Source organism: Adiantum capillus-veneris, chromosome 20, assembly GCF_014529385.1.
Source record: "Adiantum capillus-veneris isolate H3 chromosome 20, ASM1452938v2, whole genome shotgun sequence".
Lineage (NCBI taxonomy): Eukaryota > Viridiplantae > Streptophyta > Polypodiopsida > Polypodiales > Pteridaceae > Adiantum > Adiantum capillus-veneris.
Window position 1 is genome coordinate 135,496,941 of NC_140950.1, and position 25,302 is coordinate 135,522,242.

The 25,302-nt window shown below is 47.7% G+C and overlaps 1 protein-coding gene across 2 annotated transcripts in view; it reads right to left on the reverse strand.

Moving 5' to 3' along the window:
* LOC147433289 (DNA gyrase subunit B, chloroplastic/mitochondrial-like) overlaps positions 1–25,302 on the reverse strand; it is a 142,407-nt gene that overhangs the window by 63,235 nt on the left and 53,870 nt on the right. For both annotated transcript variants that reach the window (XM_086492901.1, XM_086492900.1), the window contains exon 5: positions 3,109–3,165. In XM_086492901.1, the coding sequence (XP_086349027.1) occupies positions 3,109–3,165 (57 nt within the window). The remainder of the gene's footprint in view (positions 1–3,108; positions 3,166–25,302) is intronic.

Consider the following 25,302-nt stretch of genomic DNA (forward strand, 5'->3'; position numbering starts at 1 on the left):
GGTTTCAGGCGCATGGGTTCAGCATAGACAGATTGCCTCCCTTCCAGTACTCACTGGATGCACCCTCTCTGACTCTTACACAGTCCGAGATCACAAGGCTCATCCGCCAGGACTTGACTCAACTAGACACCCGAAGGACATGGATACAGCCAACACAGGAGATGGGCACGAAGATGGCTTTCTACAGAGAGCATCTCCTCCAGCTTACGGTTGATGGTTTTGTGACGAGGCCTAGATACATGGACACCCATTTGTCTCATGGGATACGATGTGCTATCGGCCAGATACGCACATCTTCACACCAGCTGCGGATCGAGACTAGGAGATACATCAGAGTACCAGCAGAGGCCGGGACATGCCCCCTGTGTGACATGGAGCTTGAGACAGAGTTGCACTACACATGCCACTGCCCTGTCTACTACGAGATACGAGGCCGCTTCCAGTGCTTGTTCAGAGAGGGCTTTGGACCATTTTCCAGAGTCATGCGGTACGAGGATCAGAGATGCTTGGGTTTGTTTTTGCTCGAGCTACGCAAACACAAAGAGAGCCTGATGAGAGGAGAGGCTAGCCAGTCTTAGAGACAGATCACAGATTTCTTTAGAGCTGCCACTGGACACCCGGAGGAGTTACTACCACAGCAGAGCTCGTCGCGTCACACCAGAGGCACATTGATCGACTGAGCGACTGAGCTGAGGAGATCCAGACGCCCACGACTGCGGAGGACTACACAGCATCGACGGAGGCTGCATCAGAGGATTCTGAACACTTTGGCTCGACATGCACAACGCCCGGTCAGACTACTGACCATGGAGGAGATTGATGAGACCCGCCAACGACCGATGCTGGATCTCTTGTGATCTAGCTATCCCAGCTGGCTGCGTAGTTCACACCTAGTAGTTTAGGATTCGATAGCATTTTATTTTGTCATTTGTCATTTCATTTTTGTCATCTTGTTACTCTGACTTTGTATCACATCCACCACATTGTAACTTTCTGGTCTCATAGGTCACTTTGGCCTTTTGAAGACGTTAATATAACATTTCATTTGTGTGTGTGTGTGTGTGTGTGTGTGTGTGTGTGTGTGTGTGTGTGTGTGAGCACGCGGGCGTTTTCTTGTTGCAAGTTGAGACCGTGGTACATAGGAGGTGTCTACTAGGACACATGATGCACGCGCGGGGGGGGGGGGGGGGGGGGGGGGGGGGGGGGGGGGGGGGGGGGTTACAACTGAAATCTCTACCATGAGTTGAAACGGCAATAAAAATTTCAGCCATGAATCTTGTGCAACAGGTCTCAACACGCAAAATGGTCTATTCTTTCCCACAATACACTCCTTACCAGTCAATATACACCAGCCAGCAACAGACCACCATTGACCTAAGTGGCACAATCTCTCATCTACCCCCACAGCAATGCTATATATTGACAACCATACCGCTAAAGCAGTACACAAAACAAGAGCAACCGTGATGAGTCCTTTGTTCTTTGTTCTCAATAACGAAAGAGTATAGTATGAAATCAACAATATGTCCAACCGGTCACTCCTCACCTACTTATACAGACAATTTTCTTTTAACTTCCCTATGTTGTGCTGCTTGTTCCCACATTGTGGAATATTGAGGGGACTCTTTCCGAGCACAAAGAACCACAACATACCGGGGAGCCAGTGAGCAACAATACAGAGCGTGGGCCAACATCGTTCTTTTGGTGGGATCATGTCAAGTCCATCAACAATATGGTGAGGCACATTTTTCATCTATCAAAGTTCACTGATGCCTACGAACACACTACCTTGAGATGAAAAGAAAAAAAGCAAATGAACTTATAAATCCAACATCAGAAAGTGGTGTAGACTGAACGAAAGGAAATGGGAAAATATAATCAATTTGAAAAGAGAGACCAAAGACAACAACACATTCAAGGCCAAAAATGGACCTTTAGCTTATGAAATCGTGTGAAACCCACAGACAGAACGTCAAAGAAGAAAACAGTGAGGTGGACAACTGGCATCACTGAAGATCCCCAACATGTTCACATTACCCAATGTGTATGGAACTTTGGCAGGTCGTTCAACACTTTCTGAAGTGAGAATCTCTTACTTTTCAATGCCATTTTCGTATTCTGTACACTTGTCTGGACTCTGAAAATTCGTTAGGTAGAATTGCATCCCTCAACAAGCCTTTGTAAGTACCTCATCCTACATCTTTCTTTTGGGCAGATATGCCTATTTGCATCTTCTCAGCAACTAGGCATACATTAATGTCAGACATTTGCAGGAATATATCTGGTATCCAACACATTCTGCTATGAAAATCTCTTACGGTCACAATGCCATTTTCACATTTGTTTAATTGGCTAAAAGTCTTTTGGGTAGAATGGCATCCCTCAAAAACCCTTTGTTAGAACCTCATCCTCCATCTTCCTTTTGTGCAGATGTGCCTATTTGCATCCCTTCTCAGCACCTAGGCATACATTAATGTCAGAGATAGCAGCCATGCATTGATCAGGAAATATTTATTTGGTCATGTATTTGCAGTCTGTCGACGGGGAAGGGCAATCACTGAACCAAAGGCACCCAGCTACAAACCACAGCAAAAAATCGACTGAATACCTAAATTTCCAGTAACTACTTTGAAAAGACCACATTCAAAGGAGTTATCGACCCCCACTAACATAAAATGCTTGAATAGACGTGTAAGTTCACATACAGGGTAAGCTCATCCTTACTATGCATGGTCTGGTATCCCTTATTCATGTCAACAATGTCGATTCTTAAAACATTTACACCAAAGTTCATTTATCAACAACAATTACTCTAATGCATTTCCTTGTACGTCAAGAACTCAACTTTCACCAAGTTCACGCAAAAATACCTGAAAAATACAGTCAGCATTTTCCCCTTACATCCAGATTTAAAACTTGTTTTCCACACATTTTTGCTTCTGGAAACTTTAAACATCAAAGTACCTTTGCCAGAACTCACGCTTGAAGACCACGGAAGTGGCATAGTGATTTCACCAATTATTAGTGCAAGTGGCTTGCCTCACACATACATGCTTACTACAAGAGCCTTTTAGTTTGATGCAAGGCCACTGAGAAAACAGTATGTACCGTAAGGACTGTCTCAAGAGCTGATTTTTTGGTTACTGGATGCAAGTCTGTCGGTATCTGCAAAGGATCATGAGCACTTTTCATAAATAAACAGAGTTGCTAATAGGCATTTGTAATTTTTAAAAAATGAGCAATCACATCCCATATATTTGCTGTACATACTAATCCTAGGAGTAAAATAAAACTAAAGCACAATTAAAGCAATCACTTGAAGAAACCTTCTATGGCATAAAAAATTACAAAAGTAAACTTCTTCTATTATTTGCAATGGAACATAGAAAACAATATGTGTAATGAGAACATAAAGAAGGCATGGACTTGGCCCACATTTATTGAAGATCCACTTACGTTTTTTGCACCTTCACATACCCCTTTACAGAAGGTCTTCAGGTAAAAGCATTCAAGGTAAACTTAGCAACCTTGTTCGCCCAAAATGTGCACTAGCGAGAATGTTTGGAAGCTTTGTTGGTTTTATGTTCCTCCGAAAATTTACTCTTTCCGTTATTGTTCCCTTTAGTTTGAGTAGCAAGAGCATTGTTTTTCTTTCCCGGCAAGTAATGTATCATGGAATTACTCAAAAAGCTTACCAAGTAGCTTGTGGACTGGATTGGTCAATTGGAAACCACTCCTCCAATTGCCACTTGATCCAGGAGAACTCTCCAATCTCAATGATGTTGCCGTTCTTTAAAATGGTTAGCTCATTCAATTCCTTCTCAAGCTCTGCGAGCTTGATCACAAACATGGATCCATAAAAGGTATAGTAGATCATCCCAAAGTTCACGAGTCATAGTGATAAGAGAGGCAAACTAGGAGTAATGGCTCGAGACTCCATGAAATCTCTCAATTGCAGGGAGAGAAAGACTATGGATTCTAAATGATGGGTAACAATCCTGCACTTCTCAAGAGAAACTACATAAAAAAGAAAAATTTCAATAATTATGAGCATAGGAGAGATGAAATCCAATAAGTATTAGCGTCGAAGAGAGATGGGAGATTAAAAGATTGAGCAAACAAATTAGATAAAGTCGGCATGGCAACAAACTCAATAGGAGTAGGGTTAACAACACCTAAAGAAGGATTGATGAAAGAAGAACATGATGCACATGTTGCATGAATTGTACAAGTTGGCAAAATCATCATAGCAGGTCGCCATAGTATCCCCCGATGAGTTAGTGCTACAGAATAAACAGGGGAACAGGGGACAGCACCCTAGGGCCAGGGGACGGACGAAAATGGTCACTTTAGGTGGGGTCAAAGTCCCAAGAACAGCATACGAAACGGCTACGCTGTAACAGACTTGGATCCACTCCAAGTCGAGATTCTACCGCAACACCACAAGAATTCACTTCAAAACAGTTCACAATTTACAATTGATACGACACTAGCCCGCCGGCGGAGTTCCGTGCCTAGAGATATTAGCCCCAAAGACTGGCGCCCCTTCCGGTATTTCTTTTTATATTAATCTGCAACTCAAAGTACAAGTGAGTGGTCGGGACTCACTCTCCGACTCTGCGTCCACATGCTCTAAGAAGTGAGAGCCCAACCCAATATTTTATAGGATTACAAGGGATGCTAAAAGCAGAGCCAAAAAGCTAGTAAACTCAAAAGCTTTTTAAAAAAATAAAACAAAAGAGCTCTCTCTCTCTCTCTCCCTCTGATTCTCTTGCGTAGCCAAAAGCAAGCCAAAGCTGCCGTAAATTGTCCACGCAAAAAGCTGGCACGTCAGCAATACGGAATTCCGTGATATGCGCCGTAAATCACGGGCCTATCCGTATGGTGCAGCCACGTCATCATTCCAACGGAGGGGGGTTTCCTGCAAGAGAGGGTGTGTGTGTGTACTAGGCACCCAGCAGCCACGTCACTAATTTGAGACATACCCCCCTCTTTAAAGCATTGTAATCACCCTTGATTACGCTTGCAAAACAGATAGAAGCCATAAATTGTCTTAGCAGACATTGACTGTTAGTATCGACGCACTAGGAACACACATCTAGCACATGTACCAATTGGCAGTCACATCACACGACATCACATGACAAATCACATTCAACATTCATTCGGATCTCAGACCATGACTTATCGGCAATGCAATTAGCAATCGCATCTAGATCCACTCGGGACCTCATAGATGCCCGATTGACTAATCCCTATTGCAACCATGTCTATTGAGATCATTCATACTAGAATGCTGCAGTCATTTCGTCCATCAGTTCCTGCACTTAAACAAGTCAAGAACAAATCAGTATCATATTATCGAGAATTTCAATTCATAAAGTCATACAACAGAATACTGTCAGCTCTCAATATCCCTGAAGCTCAAAGAGACATCAGTGACTCTAGTATCATCAATCGAGGCATTTGTTGACAAAGGAGCGGAGTAACTCCCCTCTTGTGCATACCCACTGCACCAGATATCCGGCCAAGCTGAGTTCAGGGTTCCATTTGGAATAGACTATGCTAAACCAAAAGCTTCAAGGTAAAGTTTCACAATCTGAGGAGTATCTGCTAGGTCCTCCTCCTCCATCCACTTCGCATCAAATGCAAGATAGTTCTTGAATATAACCAAGACCAGCCTTATCACTTTACCTTTAATCTTTCTGTCTTGTGCCAATATCTGTTCTGGAACAAGGATCTCGTTTTCTTCCACTTTGGGTTGCTCATCAGGCTCCCCATCTTCGGGCACATCGCCTTTAAAAGGCTTCCAAAGACTCACATGAAAAGCATTATGAATTCTCCAAGTTTCGGGTAGCTTCAGTCGGAAGGAGACATCATTTATCTTTTCAGAGATCTGGAAAGGTCCATAGTATCGCATACTAAGCTTTGGAAAAAGCCTCTCCTTTACCTTTTTCTTTCTCAGGCGTACCTTCTCACAACGTAAGAGCACCTAATCGTTCTCCTTCAATTTCAAATCGCGACAATAGCGATCTGCTGCCTTTTTCTGTCTTTCTTGAGATTTCTGCAAAGCCTCGCGGACCTTGGCAAAAGCCGTGTCCAAGTCGCGCGTGTACTCATCGGCTTCAAAAATCTTATCTTTCGTGCTTAAGAAGGGTGGAACCTTCGTAGCACCTTCAATAATCTCAAATAGCGCCTTCCCCGTCGAAGAGTGTACCGTGTTGTTCTAGGCAAATTCCACCAAAGGTAGATACTTTTCCCATTGAGTATTCTAATCCGAGATGTTAGACTTCAATAAATCTAAAACCATTGAATTGGCAATCTCAGATTGCCTGTCAGTCTGCAGGTGGAAAGATGACGAGAACTGCAACCGCGTGCCAATGTTCGCCTTCCAAAACAAACTCGTGAATCTGGGTACCTGTCGGAGACAATCGTCTCGGGAATGGCATGTAATCTGAAGATCTGGGCCCTTGCTAAGTGATCCGGCTTGACTGTTTTCTTCACTAGAATGAAATGAGCCTGCTTGCTAAATCTGTCAATAACAGTCAAGATACCATCGTGACCACTCTGTGTTCTCGCGAGATCAAAAATAAAATCTATTGCAATACTTTCCCAGGGGCGGGTGGATATGGGCAAAGGCTGTAACAATCCCTGTGCTTTATGCCTGTCAAACTTGACCTTCTGGCATACCAAGCAACTGCGCAAAAACTCGTCCACATCCTTCTTGAGTCTCGGCCAAAAGAAGTATCTCTCTATCCCTTTCAACGTGGTAGCAATGCCGCGGTGACCCGTAAAAGATGGACAGTGGCATTCAGTCATAACCTTTTCCCTCAACGGCTGTGTAACGCACAATATGGCTTTCCTCATCAAGTAGCCATCCCGAAATAAAAAATCCCGCTACTGTCTCCCCATCCCGTATCCGTGTGAAAATGTCTCAAAATCTGTATTTGTGGCATACTGATCGACCATATCCTCGAAGCTCCTATGATGTATCGCGGAAATAGCCACAACCAACGTCTTTTGAGACAAAGCATCTGCCATCAAATTCTTCTGTCCCTGCACATGGACAATCTGAAAGTGAACCTGTGACAAAATGTTCGCCCCCACCGCATCTGTTGTTCCAATAGCTGCTTCTGTGACAAGAAGTAGTGTAAACTCTGATGGTCTGGGAAGACAATAAAATCCGCTCCGAGTAGGTAATGTCGCCACTGAGTAAGAGCATGGATAACCGCCAAAAGCTCTTTCTCATAAATCTGTGCTGTCAATTCCGGCCTTGAGAACAATCGGCTCTCGTAGGCAATGACACGGCCTTCTTGCATTTAGACTGCACCCAGACTACGACCACAAGCATCGCAATATACTTCAAATGACTTCTCCAAGTTCGGCAAAGTCAAAACTGGTCCTATAGTCAATTTCTCTTTGAATGTTTGAAAGACAATCACCTCTTGGGTCCCCAAAAGAAAGGGACTCCTTTCTGTGTCAAAATATGCAAAGGGGAAGCAACCTCTGCAAACTTTCTAATGAACCGCCTGTAGTACGAACACAAGCCCAAGAAGCTTGTACTTCATGGACATTCTTCAAATCGGGCCAATCACGGATAGTCTCTATCTTGGTCAGGTCCATCTGCACTAAAAGGCATCACCAAAAAACTCAAATAACCCAAAAGTCGTCTGAAAGGTTGTCTTGTAGACGTCTCCCAGCGCGATTTGGATCTGATGATATCCACTCTTTAAGTTAATCATGCTAAAGCACGAGGAATCCTCTAGTCGGTCAAGTATATCATCGATCCTAAGAATCGGACATCTGTTCTTGATGGTGATTTTGTTGAGACCTCTATAATCGATGCACATTCTCCAACATCCGTCTTTCTTCAAAACCAACAACACAGGAGCGCAGTACGGTGAAGTACTAGGCTAGACAAGACCCTTTTCCAAGAGGTCTTTCACTTGGTTTGTAATTTCTTGGTTCTGGGCTCGGCTCACACGGTAAGGTGGCTGGTTCGGTGGTGTGCTTCCAAGTATCAGATCAATGGTATGATCCTCGAGACGAGCGGGTGGTAACTCGCCTAGCAGGCCCTCTGAGAAGCAATCCGCATGAGTGTGGAGAAAATCTTGGCGTTCTTTATCAAGTTCAGACATATTTGTCCTATTCTCATCATTCATTTGAATTTCGTTAATTTTGAAATGGCCGAAGCCGATACAATAGGAAGAGACTCGCCCTTAAGTTTTACATCTAGTACAATGGTTCTGCCCTTCTCTGTGGTCAAAGTCGCTTTTCTCGCCCGATAGTCGACCACGACGTTGTTCTTGTGGTGCGAGGGAATTCCCAAGAGGACGTCACAACCTTCCAAAGGCATTATATAGAAGTCCTCATGCCCCAAATACCCCTAACAATGCAACCGAAGTTTGCCAATGACAGATGTAATGACTACGTCGTACCGGGTGCCGCTATAATTGCCTCTGCTAGTGGTCCCATCCGATCGGGTGTGATCTCGAGACGCGCCGCCAATTCAGATGAAATGAAGTTGGCCTTGGCTCCTCCATCAAAGACGATCAGGGCTTCTTGGTCTTTCACTTTGCCCCATGCTCGGCAAAGTTCTGTACTCTCGTCCATCGTGCTTGGGTCAGTACCCACGCAATCTGGAACCAATCCTATTTTCATCTTGCCTTTTTCATCCACGTTCCTCAACTGCTCTCGAACCTTCACCCTGTCTTCATCCTTGTCATTCTGTTCTTTCGGTGCCTTTCTAGGGCATTTCGCGGAGATATGCCTAGTTTCCCCACATCCAAAGCACTTCCCCTCTTTGATGTAAAGAGCTCTCTCTTGAGGAGTGAGTTTGGGTCGTGCATCCTTTTCTTTCTTTTCTCGATTGCTCTTCCTCTTTCTAGTTTCATTTTTCGAAGTATGTTCAGTCCTTTGCGTCATGATTTCATCCGTGGGGTAGGTCAAAGTGCCAAAGCCCCATTTCGCATGACTCATCAGCTCCTAAATGGAATCTGACTTTTGCTCTAAGCAGTGATCTCGGATCTTTGTAGGAAGACCCAAGGTAAACCGCTCAATCTGTTCTTTGAACGAGATCTTCTTAAATAAAGAGGCGGGTAGAAAAGAGCTCCAGAATCTCCCGCAATATGCATCCAATGTATCCTTCTTGGTCATCTGAAGATGGTTCCAAGCACTTCGTATGTCGCGTTCGTACTCTCGAGTCAGCCAAGAAGAAATAAAAAGCCTTTTGAATTTCAGCCATTTAACTGGCGCCGTCTTGTTTAATAGAAGCGTGGACCACCAAGTTCAAGAATTTCCCTTGAAGTAAGACACAGCCCTCCGAATCTTGGAGTGCTCCGAGTAACGCCCTCCAGAGAAAGCTATGTCCAGGTCAATCAGTTGAGGAGACCCGATGGGTCAGTTGTTTGTGAGCCCGAGGATATGCGTGCACTTGCTACTGACTTTTACCGTGAGTTACTGTCGGCTGAGCCCCAGTCAGAGAGACAGCATGCATGCAGGGAGTAGGTTTGGGCACAGATGCCTTGTCTTGTGACTAAGGAGATGCGCCAGAGGCTAGAGATGCCTCTTCAGCTTGAGGAGCTGCACACGGCTCTTAGGGCCCTCCCTCGTGGTAGCTGTCCAGGTGAGGATGGGCTCACTCCCAGCTTCTTCTTGGAGTACTAGGACTTGCTTGGCCCAGATCTTTGTAGTGCCTTTCAGTACATTCTGCACACATGAGTGATACCGGATAGCATGAGTGAGGGCCTGATTTACCTCATTCCAAAGGAGGGTGGCTCCTTGGATGAGATTCGACAGTGGCGCCCCATCACCATCCTCAACTCAGCCTACAAAATTCTTGCCAAGGCTCTGAGTTTGAGGATTCAGCCACTTTTGGAGAGCCTTATACATGGGACTCAAACAGGTTGACAACATCTTCACTTTCTGGGAGGCTTCTACCCTGGCACGATTCCGTGGGGAGGACCTTGTGATTCTTCTTCTCGATTTTGAGAAGGCATACGATAGAGTTGACTGGGACTTTCTAGAGGGCACGCTACGCAGGATGGGCTTCTCAGATGCTTGGATCAGAGGGGTGTCAACTTTGTACAGACAGGCTCACAGTCACGTGCTTTTGGCAGGAGGTAGAGGTGAGCGCTTCATGCTCACACGATCAGTCAGACAGGGTTGTCCTCTTGCCCCCTTTCTCTTTCTGTTCTATGCAGAGGCGATGAGCAGATTTTTGGTGTCACAGCAGGTTGGTCTGAGGGGCTTAGCACTCCCTATACGGGGAGATGAGCTTCTGGACGCTGAGTTTGCCGACGACTCAGCCTTGTACTTAGAGGGCCAGGAGGCCAATCTACACAGATGTGAGCAGGCTTTGGAGACCTTCTGCTGTGCATCAGGCGCACTGATCAACTGGAGAAAGACAGTGGCTTTCTCGGTTGGCAGTGCTCCCGTGCCAGATTGGATGCCAGGAGAGGGTTTCAGGTAGATTCCTCCAGGGACTGCAGTTCGGTACTTGGGTTGTCAGGTTGGTTTGGACTTGTCCCCCGAGCAGCAGATTGCTCCTCTTCTCCTGTCCATCAGGAGAAAGCTGTTACATTGGAGCTCAGCACAACTTTCGCTGGCTGGTAGAGTAGTAGTTGCCAACCAGGTGTTGTTGGCGACTATGTGGTACATCACTTCTTGCTGGATCTTCTCGAGTTCTTGTATTAGCCAGGTAGAGAGGCTGATCAGGAACTTCCTTTGGTCAGGGTCGCGACACTCAGATTGCCCGAGCCAAGGTGGCTTGGTCGGTCATCACACTTCCTTGTTCTCAGGGAGGGCTTGGGATCATTGATCCAGCACAGCAGAGCAGAGCCCTTCTTGGGAAGTTCGTCGTCAGAGGACTTCTCCCAGGCGAGGAGCCCTGGAAGGAGTTCTTGCTGCAGAGGCTTCGTGCCAGGGTGCCTCAGTCAGGAGGCCCTTGGCAACCTTCGACCAGATGGATCTTTACAGACTTGCGCCGAGTTGGTTTGAGCAGGAGACTGGAGGACCGATTCGCTGTGAGTTTGCTTCGATCTTGGGAGCTCTTACGGCGTGGCCGAGAGCAGAGACAGCCGACGTGCACGGAGGAGCACCTACGGCAACCCCTCCTCTGGAACCCCATGGTTAACACTCAGAGAGGCCTCTTGGTTGGGAGTCGGCCTCATGTTTCTTGGGGTCCCATGGCAGCAAGTAGCGCTCTCTAGGTGACTGGCTAGAGTTCACAAGTTTGTCAGAGGAGGTGCAGGCTGTCCAGCTACAGGGCATGAGAGGGGTGCAGAGCATGTGTCAGGACATCTCAGAGTCAGTTCCAGCTGAGTGGCTCACGCCTCTCGAGCCAGTAGCACCCCGGTGGATAGGAGCCTTCACACGATTGGAGGTTCTCATTTCAGTCAAAGCCTGCTCAGAGACTGTCCCAGCCTTGTTCTTCGAGCTTCAGGGTGGGGGACGATTACAGTGAGTTGCAGTAGAGGCCCCACAGGTAGCAGAGTGCTGTTTCCAGAGCATCCGAGTTGTGGGCATCTGTGGGAGGACTTGCGTCATAGACTCTGACCCAGCAGCTCTTGAGATTGGACACTGGAGGCTATGGGCTTGGGAGTGTTGCCCACTGGCACGAGTACAGTGGGATCCTGGTGAGTGGCTATGGAGGGACCCCTTCTCTTCTGCAGACAGCCTAGGAGTCCCCTTCTTTCAGTACACTGTTCGGCTTGGACGTCATATACTTGCAGCACAGAGAGAGTCCCGCCCCGCTGCAGCACGTCATTGGCAGGAGGAGGGCCTCACAGTGGAGTTCTTGGCAGCTTTCTGGCAGAGGCTGTGGGATTCAGGCTGTGGGATTCCAGACAGTCGAGGCGCGTCACTTTGTTCCGGTGGCTGGTTGCACACAAAGCCACAGCAGTAGGGAGCTGGCTTGTGCATAGTGGTCTCTCGGCCGCATGTGCAGCCTGTGACCAGTTGGTGGAGAGTCAGCGTCACTGTCTTTGGGACTATCCCTCGGCCTAGCAGGTGTGGCTACGAGTTCTTCGGCTTATGCCTCCTCTCCACGACTCGATAGTACACTTGGGGGGCAGTGGCTTGGTCCACCCTCACGGGCCCGGCACTTCAGTTTGAGATATCTTCCACCAGCAGGATGATAGTCATGCAAGGGGGGCGACCTACACTCCAACCTGCTACAGATCTTACTCCACAGGAGTGGTGCAGTGAGAGAGAGGAGTGTTGGGAGCTCATCAACGGCCTAGCTCTCTGGTTCATCTGGCAGGCCCGCAGTTTTCGCATCTTTGAGGCTCGCCCTGTGCCACCAGCAGAGACTGTTCGTGACTTTTGGCTAGAGCTGATCCATACTCTCAGAGGACAGCTTGAGGGACTACAGGGCAGCTCCGACCGCATGCGGGAGTGCCGCGAGGCTTTCCTTAGACTCTGGCACCCTGGGCCTTTCTACACCATTGTCCAGGGGGTGCTCAGATGGCACTACTGTCCACCTGTGTGGATCTTCCCTCCTCCCATTCTCTTGATTTAGCCTCATTGTATATATGTTGTTTTTTCATTGGGAGAGTCTCCCCATCATGCTTGTTGTAGCCCTCTCCTGCAGAGGTGGATGTAGCCCTATGGGCAGTTTTCATTAACTAATAGAAGGATCTTTTTCTCGGGAAAAAAAAAAAGTATGTTCAGTCCTTTGCATCATGATTTCATCCGTGGGGTAGGTCAAACTGCCAAAGCCCCATTTCGCATGACTCATCAGCTCCTAAATGGAATCTGACTTTTGCTCTAAGCAGTGATCTCGGATCTTTGTAGGAAGACCCAAGTGAAACCGCTCAATCTGTTCTTTGAACGAGATCTTCTTAAATAAAGAGGCGGGTAGAAAAGAGCTCCAGAATCTCTTGCAATATGCGTCCAATGTATCCTTCTTGGTCATCCGAAGATGGTTCCAAGCACTTCATATGTCGTGTTCGTACTCTCGAGTCAGCCAAGAAGAAATAAAAAGCCTTTTGAATTTCAGCCATTTAACTGGCGCCGTCTTGTTTAATAGAAGCGTGGACCACCAAGTTCAAGCATTTCCCTTGAAGTAAGACACAGCCCTCCGAATCTTGGAGTGCTCCGAGTAACGCCCTCCAGAGAAAGCTATGTCAAACTGTATGAAAGACAAAGCCTTCGAAGCATCTCTATAACCAGAAAACGTGTCAAATTTAATTGACTGTCCACCTTCCTTAAACTCTCGGACTTTCTTGCTTTTATCATCCAGAAAATCATATTGGTTGGCTTTATAAAAATTCTTCTTCTTTGCATAAAAGCTGTTGTCGTCAGAGTCCGAACTATCTGAAGACGAGTCCTCTGTAGAACTGTCAACAACTGGGCGAGATTTAGTCTTCTTTGCCTTTTTCTTACCCTTTCCGAAGCTTTGCTTTTTGCTTCGCTTTTTGCCCTTTCTGTCTTCTTTGCTCGAGTTGGAGGAGCTAGAAGAACTCGAAGAAGAAGAAGAAGAACTAGGTACTCCTTCAAATCGAACACGCTTCTTTGCTTTCTTGCCGATGCAAATGTAGACTGACGACACAAAAAACCCGGGAAGTCAGTTCCTTTCTTCTACTTTATGTCGTGCTTTTCTGCTTTGTTCTACGCGTCAAAAAGCTAAGCAATTCGTGCATCAACCACCTCTTCTAGTCCTTGCTTTGTATACATCCTTGGAGTAGGAGGTTTCTTCAATGCCGGTTTGAGGGGTGGTTCCGTGGTTTGCCGCCACTGTGAATGCACCTCGTCAAAGGAGGTCTGGCTCATAAATTTTGCAAATTTCGGGTCCTTTGCAAAATTTAGCATCATCTTTGTTGCATCACCGATCAATCGTCGACGCTCCATCTCTTCGAGCTCCACCTGAGTAGGCCGAGGCGGGCCATACTCCTCGGGTGCATCTTCGTCGTGATCTCTTCCCGCATCTCCGGATGCAGAGGAAGTCGACTGATCTCTGCTTGAAGCCATAGGTGCCGCATAAAAAGGATCCGATTTCCCGTAGAAGAGAAATCGGTCGTGCTCTGATACCACTGTAACAGACTTGGACACTCCAAGTCGAGATTCTACCGCGAAACCACAAGAATTCACTTCAAAACAGTTCACAGTTCACAATTGATACGACACTGGCCTGACGGAGTTCCGTGCCTAGAGATATTGGCCCAAAGACTGGTGCCCCTTTCGGTATTTCTTTTTACATTAATCTACAACTCAAAGTACAAGTGAGTGGTCGGGACTCACTCTCCGACTCTGCGTCCACATGCTCTAAGAAGTGAGAGCCCAAACCACTATTTTATAGGATTACAAGGGATGCTAAAAGCAGAGCCCCAAAAGCTGGTAAACTCAAAAGCTTTTAAAAAAATTAAAGCAAAAGAGCTCTGTCTCTCTCTCTCTCTGATTCTCTTGCATAGCCAAAAGCAAGCCAAAGCTGCCGTAAATTGTCCACGCAAAAAGCTACCACGTCAACAGTATGGAATTCCATGATATGCCCTGCGAATCGCATATGCCCTGCAAATCGCAGGCCTGTCCGTACGGTGCAGCCATGTCATCATTCCAGTGGAGGGAGGTTCCTACTGGGCAGCCAGCAGCAATTTGTGACATACGCTATTAGGAACAAGTAGGAAACGTCCAATGGCCACTTGACAGTTTGAAGCGGTCCACTTTTGGGGCAGTTTTGAATTAGGGGGAGTTTTGAGGCACATTGGGGCTTCCATAGCGTACAAAAGGGAGCGCTTAGCCTCCTCAGTTGATGATTGCTGAAGCCTCAAGAGTCAAGCCTCCAGCTTTCAAGACTCAAGTGCCAATGCCCAAGAGCCTCTAGGCTCTCAAGCCTCAAGTGCTTGGTGTCCTTTCTAATCTAGTGTCTCTCATTGCTCTAGCCACAAGCTTCCTCTCCACCCTCTCATTGCTCAAGCCTCAAGCTCCCTCTTCACTCTCATTGCTCAAGCCTCGGCCCTCAAGCTTCCTCTCTACTCTCTCTCATTGATCAAGCTTCCTCTCCTTTCTCAAGCGCCCTCTCTATTATCTATTTAGGTGCAATTCAATACTCAAAGTGTTGTTAGCTCTATGAGACGTGTAGCTCAAAAACATTTTTATTTTATTTTATTTTTCCATTATTTTTTTTGCACTCTGGACCCCGACCTCATTCCCTAACTTTTGCCGTCCCGACCCCGACCCATTCCCCGTACCATGTTTCTATGGAATGCACTAATTTCGATAATTCTGAGCTTCAAAGAGATAAATTACATAAAAATAGACAAATCGATAAAAAATGAGCGTCAAAGAGAGATGAATAACGATGATTACGAGCGTCGGAGAGAGAAGCGAGATTGAAAGATTAAGAGAATAGATTAGATAAATTCGGCACGGAAGCAAACGCTAAGGAATAGGGTGAACAGCATCTAAAAAAGGATTGATGCGAGAAGAGCATGATGCACCTGTTGCATGAACTGTAGTAGTATGCAAAATCATCATAGGAGGACACAATAATATCCCCGATGGGTTAGTACTAGAGAATGCACCAAACAAAGCCAAGAAGAGTATAGGAGTCTCCTCTCATAAAAGAAGGTACACCTTGACCGGTGTCTTGTGAGTTATGGCATCTCTCTCGATTCATCAACTCGGTCCGCGTATCTCCCGGGGACAGGTGGCAAGGAGTGAGGATTGTTTTCCCGAGAAAAAGATCCTTCTATTAGTGAATGAAAGCTGCCCATAGGGCTACAACCACCTTTGCAAGAGAGGGCTACAACAATCATGATGGGGAGACTCTCCCAATGAAAAAACAACATATGTACAATGAGGCTAAATCAAGAGATGGGAGGAGGGAAGAGCACACAGATGGACGGTAGTGCCATCTGAGCACACCCTGGACCATGGTGAAGAAAGGCCCAGGACGCCAGAGTCGAAGGAAAGCCTCTCTAAGCTCCGGCATGCAGTCAGAGCTGCCCAGGAGTCTCTCAAATTGTCCTCTAAGAGTATGGATCAGCTCTAGCCAAAGATCCCAAATAGTCTCTGCTCGTGGTACAGGGCAAGCCTCGAAGATGCGGAAGCAACGGAATGACCTTCAAGGATAGTTTCAAATTTAATTGCAAGCTATAGACATAATTTCATACTTGAGCATGTGCTGACTATGAGCATAATTTTGGCCTTTCAAAGGTCCTCTAATGGAGTTGGGGCTATTCTAGTGCAATTTGAAAACGTCAAATGGCTTTATATGTTAAAACCAAGAAACTGAGGATTTTCTGGGTCCCTAACTTACTTAGATCTTGTCGCTTACACCCTATCTTGAAATTTTCATTGTGCAAATTGATGATACCATTCAAGGAGGGCAGCGGATCTTTCTCTTTTAAAACAGTGACAATTTGATAAAATTTATCAGGCAAACTTTCTAACAAAATGGCTATGAGATCTTCTTTTGGTACTTGGGCTTTGGCATAGACAAGTTGAGTTTTAATACTCTTCAATCCGTTAGCTAAAAATGTTATGTCATTGTCCGCACGCATAGCAAGAGAGTACAACTCCATCTTTAGACTCATCATTGAATACTTAGCTTTAGTACCAAAAAGCTTCTCTAGCTCTATCTAGGGAGCACTAGAATATTGCACATCATCCAAATAATGAATAAAGCCATCTTCAAGAAATGTGAGAACACCAGCCTCAGCGTTTTTCAGCCTTAGCCTTGAAGAACCTGCACCCGACCCGACCCGCAGCAGATCCTCGCTGTATTCAGCCACCATCGTGAGCAGATCCCCAACGTTTTTGCATTCAGCCATAGCCTCGCAGCACAAGCACCTCGACCAAGCATGTCGTCATCGTCGTCGTCACAACACATGCTGATTTCAGCCCTAGTCCAATGATTCAGATTCAGCCTCAAGCATCAGTAGCGTTTTCAACTTTCAGCCCATTCGCCTCGTCGTCGTCGTCGTCGTCAAGCATCTCAATATTTAAAACCATTGTACTAGACTTTGTGCAATTTAAAGCAAATACCTCTCTATTGCTAGTGAGGGGACCCTTGGAGGGGGGTTTGGGAGCCCATCTGGTGTTGACCCTCTCTCTCTCTCTCTCTCTCTCTCTCTCTCTCTCTCTCTCTCTCTCTCTCTCTCTCTCTCTCTTTTTTGTGGAAAAAGTCAGGGCTGTATATTACTGAGTACAATATAATCCCCAGCGGATGCCAAAATAGGCTATCACGTGGGGTGTACAAGCTGAATGTAAGGAGGAGATCCACTATAGTGACAACTCGACTAGAACAATCTCATGGTGGTCGGTGTGACGAGTGGAGGAGAAACCACCGAGGAGGGGCATAATGCCACGTAATCTGGACACCTGTAAGTGTGAAGAAGAGTGGGGATCGTGCCCAACGCCAAAGGAAGGCAAATCGGCGAGCCTCGGCTGCTCGAGATGTACCTGAGGAAGAATCCCACTGCCAAATCAGGGTGTGAATGATGTCCAGCCAAATGGCAATGAGGGTATCCTGAAGGCTGAAGGAGCTGTGGAGCCGCACTTAGAATGTGGAGACAACGAGCTCTCCAAACATTCCATAGTGTAATACTAGTGATGACTGAAAAAACTTCATCACGTGTCTGAGAATCCCCCTGTCAAGCAATCTGTGGTAGCATAGCCAAAGTCCCTCGCCGATAGCCAGCCGAGGTGAGCATAAAGGCTGGATCTGTGTCTGAGCCCTCGTAGAAAAGATGGGGGCCAGGCATCGGCATCAACCATGAGACAGATCCCCAAGTAAGAAATCCATGCTGAACACCTGCTCTGCTAAGTGGAAAGCAAACTGCAAGCCACACTACATGGGAAGCTGAGCATGACTAAAGACAGTGTGCAGGTGACTCAAGTAGTCGCAAAGGACAGCGAGTACATAACAGATCATGACCCATAGTAGCTAGCCAAGTCCCAACTAGAAGTCCCGCATGTGCAATCATCCACATGAAAAAAGAAATACGACAATCCGCATGTAAATCCCAGATGGCGGACCAAAACTGCTACAAATAGGCATGGGAGAGGCTTGAATGTAACCAAAAACGCATACGAGTGGGCTACTCTGGCTGCTGTCTCATCAATGCTAACCGTCCAATCCTAACAGTGTACTCAAAGAAGGATACAGGTGCACCGGTGGGGTCAGAGTGAGGCCAATGCCACTCGCCTAAGTCCCAATAAAGCTGAGATAGGACTCGACCCTCCCACACCCAAAGCCTCCAAAGTGCAGCATCAGCGGAAGCGAAACGGGGGTCAGCACAACGACGCTTCCCGCGGGAGCCAACTACTCTGATGGCCTCCCATCGAGCTCCGGGAAGGGCAAGGTGAGGAGAGGTGGCATCATATGTCAATCTAGCATGAATCCCCTGAGACTGGTCAGTATCAACTGTGAATAGCATGGTGTCTAAACGAGCTAATAAGAGAGTGCTCTGAGCAAAGAGGCCTTCCCAGCCACAATGGGGAGGCATCTGAACCGTGCCTCTCATGATTGCATCCCACTGTGAAGGAACGGCGGAATCAATCTCAAGTAGTCTGTCTGTCACCCCGCGACCAATGTCATAATGTTCTGCCACAAAATCAGCATCCAGCATACGTGTCTCATGAAACAACCGCATAGAGGCAGCAGGGCCAGTGTCCCAGGCAGCCCAATCAATGTGAGTCCTGTCTCCAAGCTGACGGGGTGGATCAACCGAAGAATCAAGAACTGCACCATTCCAAATGAGAGGCTGGCGCTCAATCTCCTCACGACATGAGGGAGGTGAGCGTATGATAGCTTGTCGCATGGAAACCCAAATCTGAAGGAGCGATCGGATGAAGGGTGAGAGGGAGGCGGTGGACAAGGGGGCATCAGTAAAGAGAGAACGATACCCTGTCTGCCAAGTATGACCATCTCTAGTGCCGAGTCGTGGAGTCACTACGCAAAGAGCGGCCTGAAGAAGCATCTTCTAAGGTTCTTGTCCGGGAAAAAGACCTCGAACAATAAGCTTGGTAAGAAGGGCGCGGCCCTGTAACTCTGGATCAATAATGCCAAGGCCTCCCTCTAACATAAGACGTATAATCGTAGACCAGCGAACGCTAGCACGGGTATCAGTAGTCCCATCTGTGCCACTCCATAAAAAGTTCCGCGCTAAGCGGCGGAGCGGAGCTATCACACCAGAATGTAACATTCAACAAGAAGCCATATACCATATTGTAGCCAGAATGACCTGGTTCGCGACCAATGCACGGCCAGCCAACGACAGATGACGTGAAGACCAATGGCATAGCTTCCTGCGAATAGACTGTAGTACGGGTGCAAACTGCTGCTGTGAGGTAACATTGAATCCAACCTGAAAGCCCAGATATCTGCATGTCTGACCCGGTCGCAGGCATGTGAAACCATCAGCTACCCCCCAAGTAGGTATGTCATCACTGCCAACCAGTAACCCATAGGATTTATGCCAGTTAATGCGTGCGCCACAAGCAATGCAAAAAACCTCTAGGGCCTCCCGCATGGCATCAAGAGCAGCTAGCAAATAGCGTAACATGAGCATAGTGTCATCAGCAAACTCCTGATCGATAAGGTCTGGAACTGTAGGTACTGGCATGGTCAAGCCACAAAATGCATGACTCTGAGCACGAAGAAAGTTAGACATAGTCTCTCCTACAAACAGATACAAATATGCTGCTAGAGGACATCCCTCACGGACAGATCGAGAAAGCTCAAAACTGCGACTGACACGGCCACCAATAGTAATAGCACTGCTGGCAGTCCTGAAGAGAGCGGAAATGCCTGAGATCCATCTCGAAGGGAAACCCATCCTGGCTAAAGTTCCTTCAAGAAAGTCCCACTCAACACGATCGTATGCTTTCTCGAAGTCAAGGATGAAAAAAGTGAGAGGCTCAGAAAATGATCTGGCCCACTCTACTGCCTCATAAAAAGTGAAGATATTATCCAAGATGCATCGATCCATGACAAAGCCTGTCTAAGAAGTATGAATAATATCTGGTAAGAACGGCCGCAAGCGATGGCTGATCATTAACGCTAATATCTTATAGACCGAAGGGAGTAGGGTAACAGGTCTCCGCTGTCGGAGCTGAGTGGTGTCACCCCCCTTCGGAATAAGAGATATGAGACCTGAACAAAGATCCGGATGCATATATCCTGATGCAAAGATGTCCTGACAACCGTGAAGCAGTGGTATATGCAATACATCCCAGTATGTCAAAAAGAAAGCTCTAGTGAGGCCATCCTCTCCTGGACAGGAGGATGGATCAAGACTCTATAGCAGCATGGAGCTCTACAAGTGTGAAGGGTGCCAACAAGATCTCTGTCATAGTGTCTGTACAACGGTGTCGCGTGTGATGCCAGATCTGCTCACGGGCAAGTAAAACCTCATTAGTGCATACATCAGCAGTGAACAATGTCTCGAAATAATCTACAGACATATCAAGTATAACATCAGGATGCATATGTAGTGTCCCCTGAGCATCGCACAAAGTCCGAAGGGTGGTGCCAGGAGGGCGCTCTTTATGCGCAGCAAAGAAGTCTTTATTCATTCGATCAGCTTTAGCTATCCAATGAGATACTGAAGCATGATGAGTGAACTCAGACCTAGCATCCTGTACGCGACGAATCTCCTCTATGAGCTCTGTCTGTCTAGCAGCGAGGTATGCATCCTGAGGCCACTCCTCAAGCAAGCGCTGAGTGGAACCAAGAGGGATGTGAAGATCAGACTCCCGTACTCTCAATTGACGATGAATAATAGCAGTCTGATCACGGCAGTAAATACTAGACTGAGTAATGCAATGAGCAAGAAACTCTCCAGGGGGTCCACAATAAGAAGCATCCGTGGACCATAAGTCACGAATCTGCTGCTGCAATACTGGGGTGGTGAGAACACTGTCAGGGATGCGGCAGCCTCGTCTCTGTGCAGAGGATCTAGTGAAGGAGATAAACAATGAGATGGGTAAATGATCTGAGAGGCTGGTCCCTCTCCATATAGTAGTGAATCCGCCTAGAGCTGCTGCCCAAGGGCCAATGTAAAAACGATCAAGTCTCTCTAATAATCTCCCCTGCTGTCTCTGAAACCCCCAAGAGTAATGAAGTGTAGCAGGGTGGTGACCAAAAGAGGGTATGTGCCAGGAGTCAACACCTTGAATAGCTAGAAGAAATCGATCCCAAGCTGGCTGCTCATCGGGAGAGATGGATGATAGAACTGGAGGTGTGATGGCTCGCCAATCAGAGTCACTCTCAACGTTGTTGAAGTCACCTCCAACAACCTAAGAGTCTACAGCAGGTAGAACAGCAGCCTAAGAGGACCAAAATGTAGCCCTCTCCCGAGGAGTAGTGGGTGCATAGACTGACATAAAGCCAATGATAGATCCCGAATCCGAATAGAAACATAAACTGCTCTGCCAGCAACAAGGGTGCCATGCTGCTCAACTGAGGCCAAGTAACGTGGTCCCACTGAGATGCATACACCGCAACTCTGTCCATGAAGGCCCAGAGCAGGCTCCCAAAAAGTGCGGGCGCCCGAGGGCATGAGATTGCCAAAGGGAGTGGCAGTCTTATGCTCCTGTACTAGCAATATATCCACAGTGCCCACTACATGAGCGTGTAAATCTCTGCGAAGTAAAAGCTTACGGGAACCTTTTACCCGAGAAGTCTGTAAACCATTAGCATTCCAAGAAACTACATGTAAATCCATAGACTGCATGAAAGAGTTTGAATAGCATCTGACTAACTGCGCATCTTCTTGGAGGCAATTGGGCCATCCAAGGGGTGAGCTTCAGGTGGTAGGAAAGCTACCCGCAAGCCCTCTCTAAGATAGGGTGTCTCATTGCACCAACTGCGTACCTCAGCTTGTTTACATGGCATTACCGATGCTGCAGCTTTGACACCCCAAATGCACATAGACATAGGAAGCACCACATCTGAGGATACATGAATGACCATAGGCAATGAATAGCAAGCATAAACATCACCCCACTCCATAGCACCAATACATGAAGGGTAGTGAGGAGACAAAACATCAGGAGAGGAAGTAGACAACCATAAATGAAGCTGAGCCATAGTCTGTGCGTGCACAAAATGTAAACCTGATCCTCGAACCATTCCTGAGCAGTGTGAAATGGAAGGAAAAAGGAATGGGTAGGCTGAGAGCGACTGCCTATTAAAGAGGGAACACAACCTGTCTTGTGATGCATAAGATAGAGCTGCACCCGCAATGGCCCTTCTGAGTCACCGCACATCTCAGCCCGATGAGTGCCCAAGGAAAGAGGGCAAGAGTTGAGAAAACTGCGTGAGACGTAGGTATGAGCTGCTGAGGGAGGGGGAGGACCAGAAGGCGGAGGGGGGAGAGTCCGAGCGAGAGGAAGAGGAGGAGAAGGGAGAGGTAGTAGCGGTGAATGATCCATCTGCATGGGAACAGGGCTCGGGAAGAGGGGAAGGAGCGGGCGGGGGAACTGCAGGTGAAGGAGGAGTTGGTAGTAGAGGCAAGTGATCGTGTTGCGAGGAAGAAGAATGGTGAGGAGATGCAGGGGGTAAGGGGGTGGTGGAAACTTGAGAGGGAGAGAGCAGGAGAGGTAACAATGGGAGCTGGGTGCGTTGTTGGTTGCTGACGAGGACGGAAGGAATGATTACGACCCACTGTCTGCCATGCTGCCTCAGTGGGAGCTGAAGCGGAGGGAGGAACATGGAGGACAGGAGATCGAGGAGCACCTGTAGGCTGCTGAGGTGCTTGAGTAGTAGATGGGAAAGAAGGAGGAACCGGCTATTGACGCTGACCACGTAGCTGAGCATGACTGCCGCGGGCCGGCTGTTGTTGACGTCGATGTCGTGGCAGGGTGGGGCAATCTCGCGCCAAGTGTCCCATCTCGTGAAAGCGTAAGCACTGTCCTGGGCGGCCAGTGACTACCATACGGAGAGAGGAGTCTCGATCGCGCACAGCCACAGTAACTCTATCTGGTAGTGAAGTATCCCCAAACAGCAAGACCTGGATGCGAGGTAGGCCAAATGAGAAGATGCAGGATCTTGGAACTACCGTGCCAAAATGAGCAGCAATCATCTGGAGGAGATGTTCATCAATAAAATCGAGAGGCGTATCCGAGAAGGAGAGCGTCAGAGGGAATCTGGGAATAAGGTGTCGACTGTCAAACTCCTCAGTGGAAAACTCGGGATACCACCTCGTCAAGTATATCATCCTGCGATCAGAGAGTATCGAAGAGAGAGCCAGGAGAGTTGAGGCGGTGGCGGGATCTGAAAGACATACCATGAATATGCCTCTGCCCGAGGAGTGTAAGCTCCAAGATCCATCCCTCAGTAATGCCCAATGCAGTCTGACACCAATCACGTATAGAAGATCGGGGTGGAGACTGACCAATCATCCGGCCAACTAAGGCATGCTGAGCCAAGTGTTGTACTTTGGAGTCAATGCGTGTCAATAGGTCACCAGTGCAATCCACGCGACAGGCAAGTGGTGATGGAGCGTCGTGAGGAGCACTCGAGACCGGCAAAGCCGCCATGAGGAATGGGCGACACTAGCAAATGATAAAAGTCGGACCCAAAGTGAAGCTTGGACTCTCTCTCTCTCTCTCTCTCTCTCTCTCTCTCTCTCTCTCTCTCTCTCTCTCTCTCTCTCTCTCTCTCTCTCTCTCTCTCTCTCTCTCTCTCTCTCTCTCTCTCTCTCTCTCTCTCAGGCAGTAGGCAGATGCGCGCAACCCACAGTTAGGATTTCGCACAGTTAGGGTTTCAGGCAGGCGGCAGTTCGCACAGTTAGGGTTTCGGGCAGCAAGTTTGCGCAGGCACCAAGTTCGCGAAGGCAGGCAAAGACGCGCGCAGGCAACAGATTCGCACACAGTTAACTTTCGCGCGCAGGCAGCAGGCAAAATCGCGCAACAGCAGCCATGGTTAGGGTTCGCGCAGTTAACTTTCGCGCGCAGGCAACAGGCAGAATCGCGCGGAAGTTAACTGTGCGCGACTCTCTCTCTCTCTCTCTCTCTCTCTCTCTCTCTCTCTCTCTCTCTCTCTCTCTCTCTCTCTCTCTCTCTCTCTCTCTCTCTCTCTTCGCCTGGTGCGGCGGAAGAAGAGGGCATTTTTGGCTCGACTAGAGCAGGATCTGTACCAATTATTCTTGAGTCACGATTCACGCGAGGCGTGGCGGCTCTTTCATGAGCCCCCCCCCCCCCCCCCCCCCCCTCTCTGCCGTTACCTCTACAGAGACCTGGGGTCAGTACGCATCATCTATGTACACAATACCTGGACAGTCCCCCCTTCCCGACCCCCCCGATCCATGCCCACACACATGCGCTTTTTTCACCGCTGAGATGGTGAAGAAAGCCATTGACAGGATGAGGACTGGGAGAGCATATGATCATAATGGCCTAGTGGCTGAGCATTTCATACACACCAAAGATCTACTAGGAGAGCTTCTAGCACTTATGTTTAACCGTGCCGTGTGTGAGGGCTTGCCTGATACTTGGAGCCTATCTACGATTGTACCTATCTTCAAGTCAGGACACCCTATGGAGCCTCGGAATTATCGCACTATCATGATTGAACACACACTGGCACGTTTGTACGCATCCATTCTTGAGCAGCAGTTGAGTAGATGGGCAGAGAGGGAAGGAATACGTGCAGATGGGCAGGCAGGGTTCAGGAGAGGCTTCTCTACTCTTGACCATATCTTGACACTCCGGGCCATCATCGAGGAGGGTAGATCTCATGGGAGACGGATCTATTGTAGCTTTGTGGACTTCCGCAAAGCCTTTGACACAGTACCCAGAGCTAGATTGATGCGCAGACTTCACGAGATGGGAGTACCCATAGAGCTCATTTGGGGGATCATGGCATTGTATAGATCAGTAGTTGGGCATGTACGCACCCCTGAGAGACTATCTGCACCGGTTCACTCCACTATTGGGGTGAAGCAGGGTTGCCCGCTCTCTCCTACTCTAATTCGGTATGTATGTAGATAAGGTTTCTGACTACATTGAGAGCGATGGTGATAGAGGTGCACAGCTGGCAAGGACATGGATCCCACTTTTGTTATATGCTGATGATATTGTGTTGATCTCCGAATCTCCGGAGGGGATGCAACGTCTTTTGGATGCTTTGCATAGGTTTCCCATGAAAGTGGTTTGTCTGTCAACCTTGGTAAAACCAAGGTTATGGTGTTTAATACCACCCCACAGTGGATCAGGAGGTCAGCACCTACATTCACATATGGCCAGGAGACTGTGGAGTACACAGATGCTTACACTTACCTTGGAGTGGTTTTTAGCGGACCGGCATTCTCACTCAGGAGAGCAACAGAGACCAGATTGACTAGAGCCCATGCA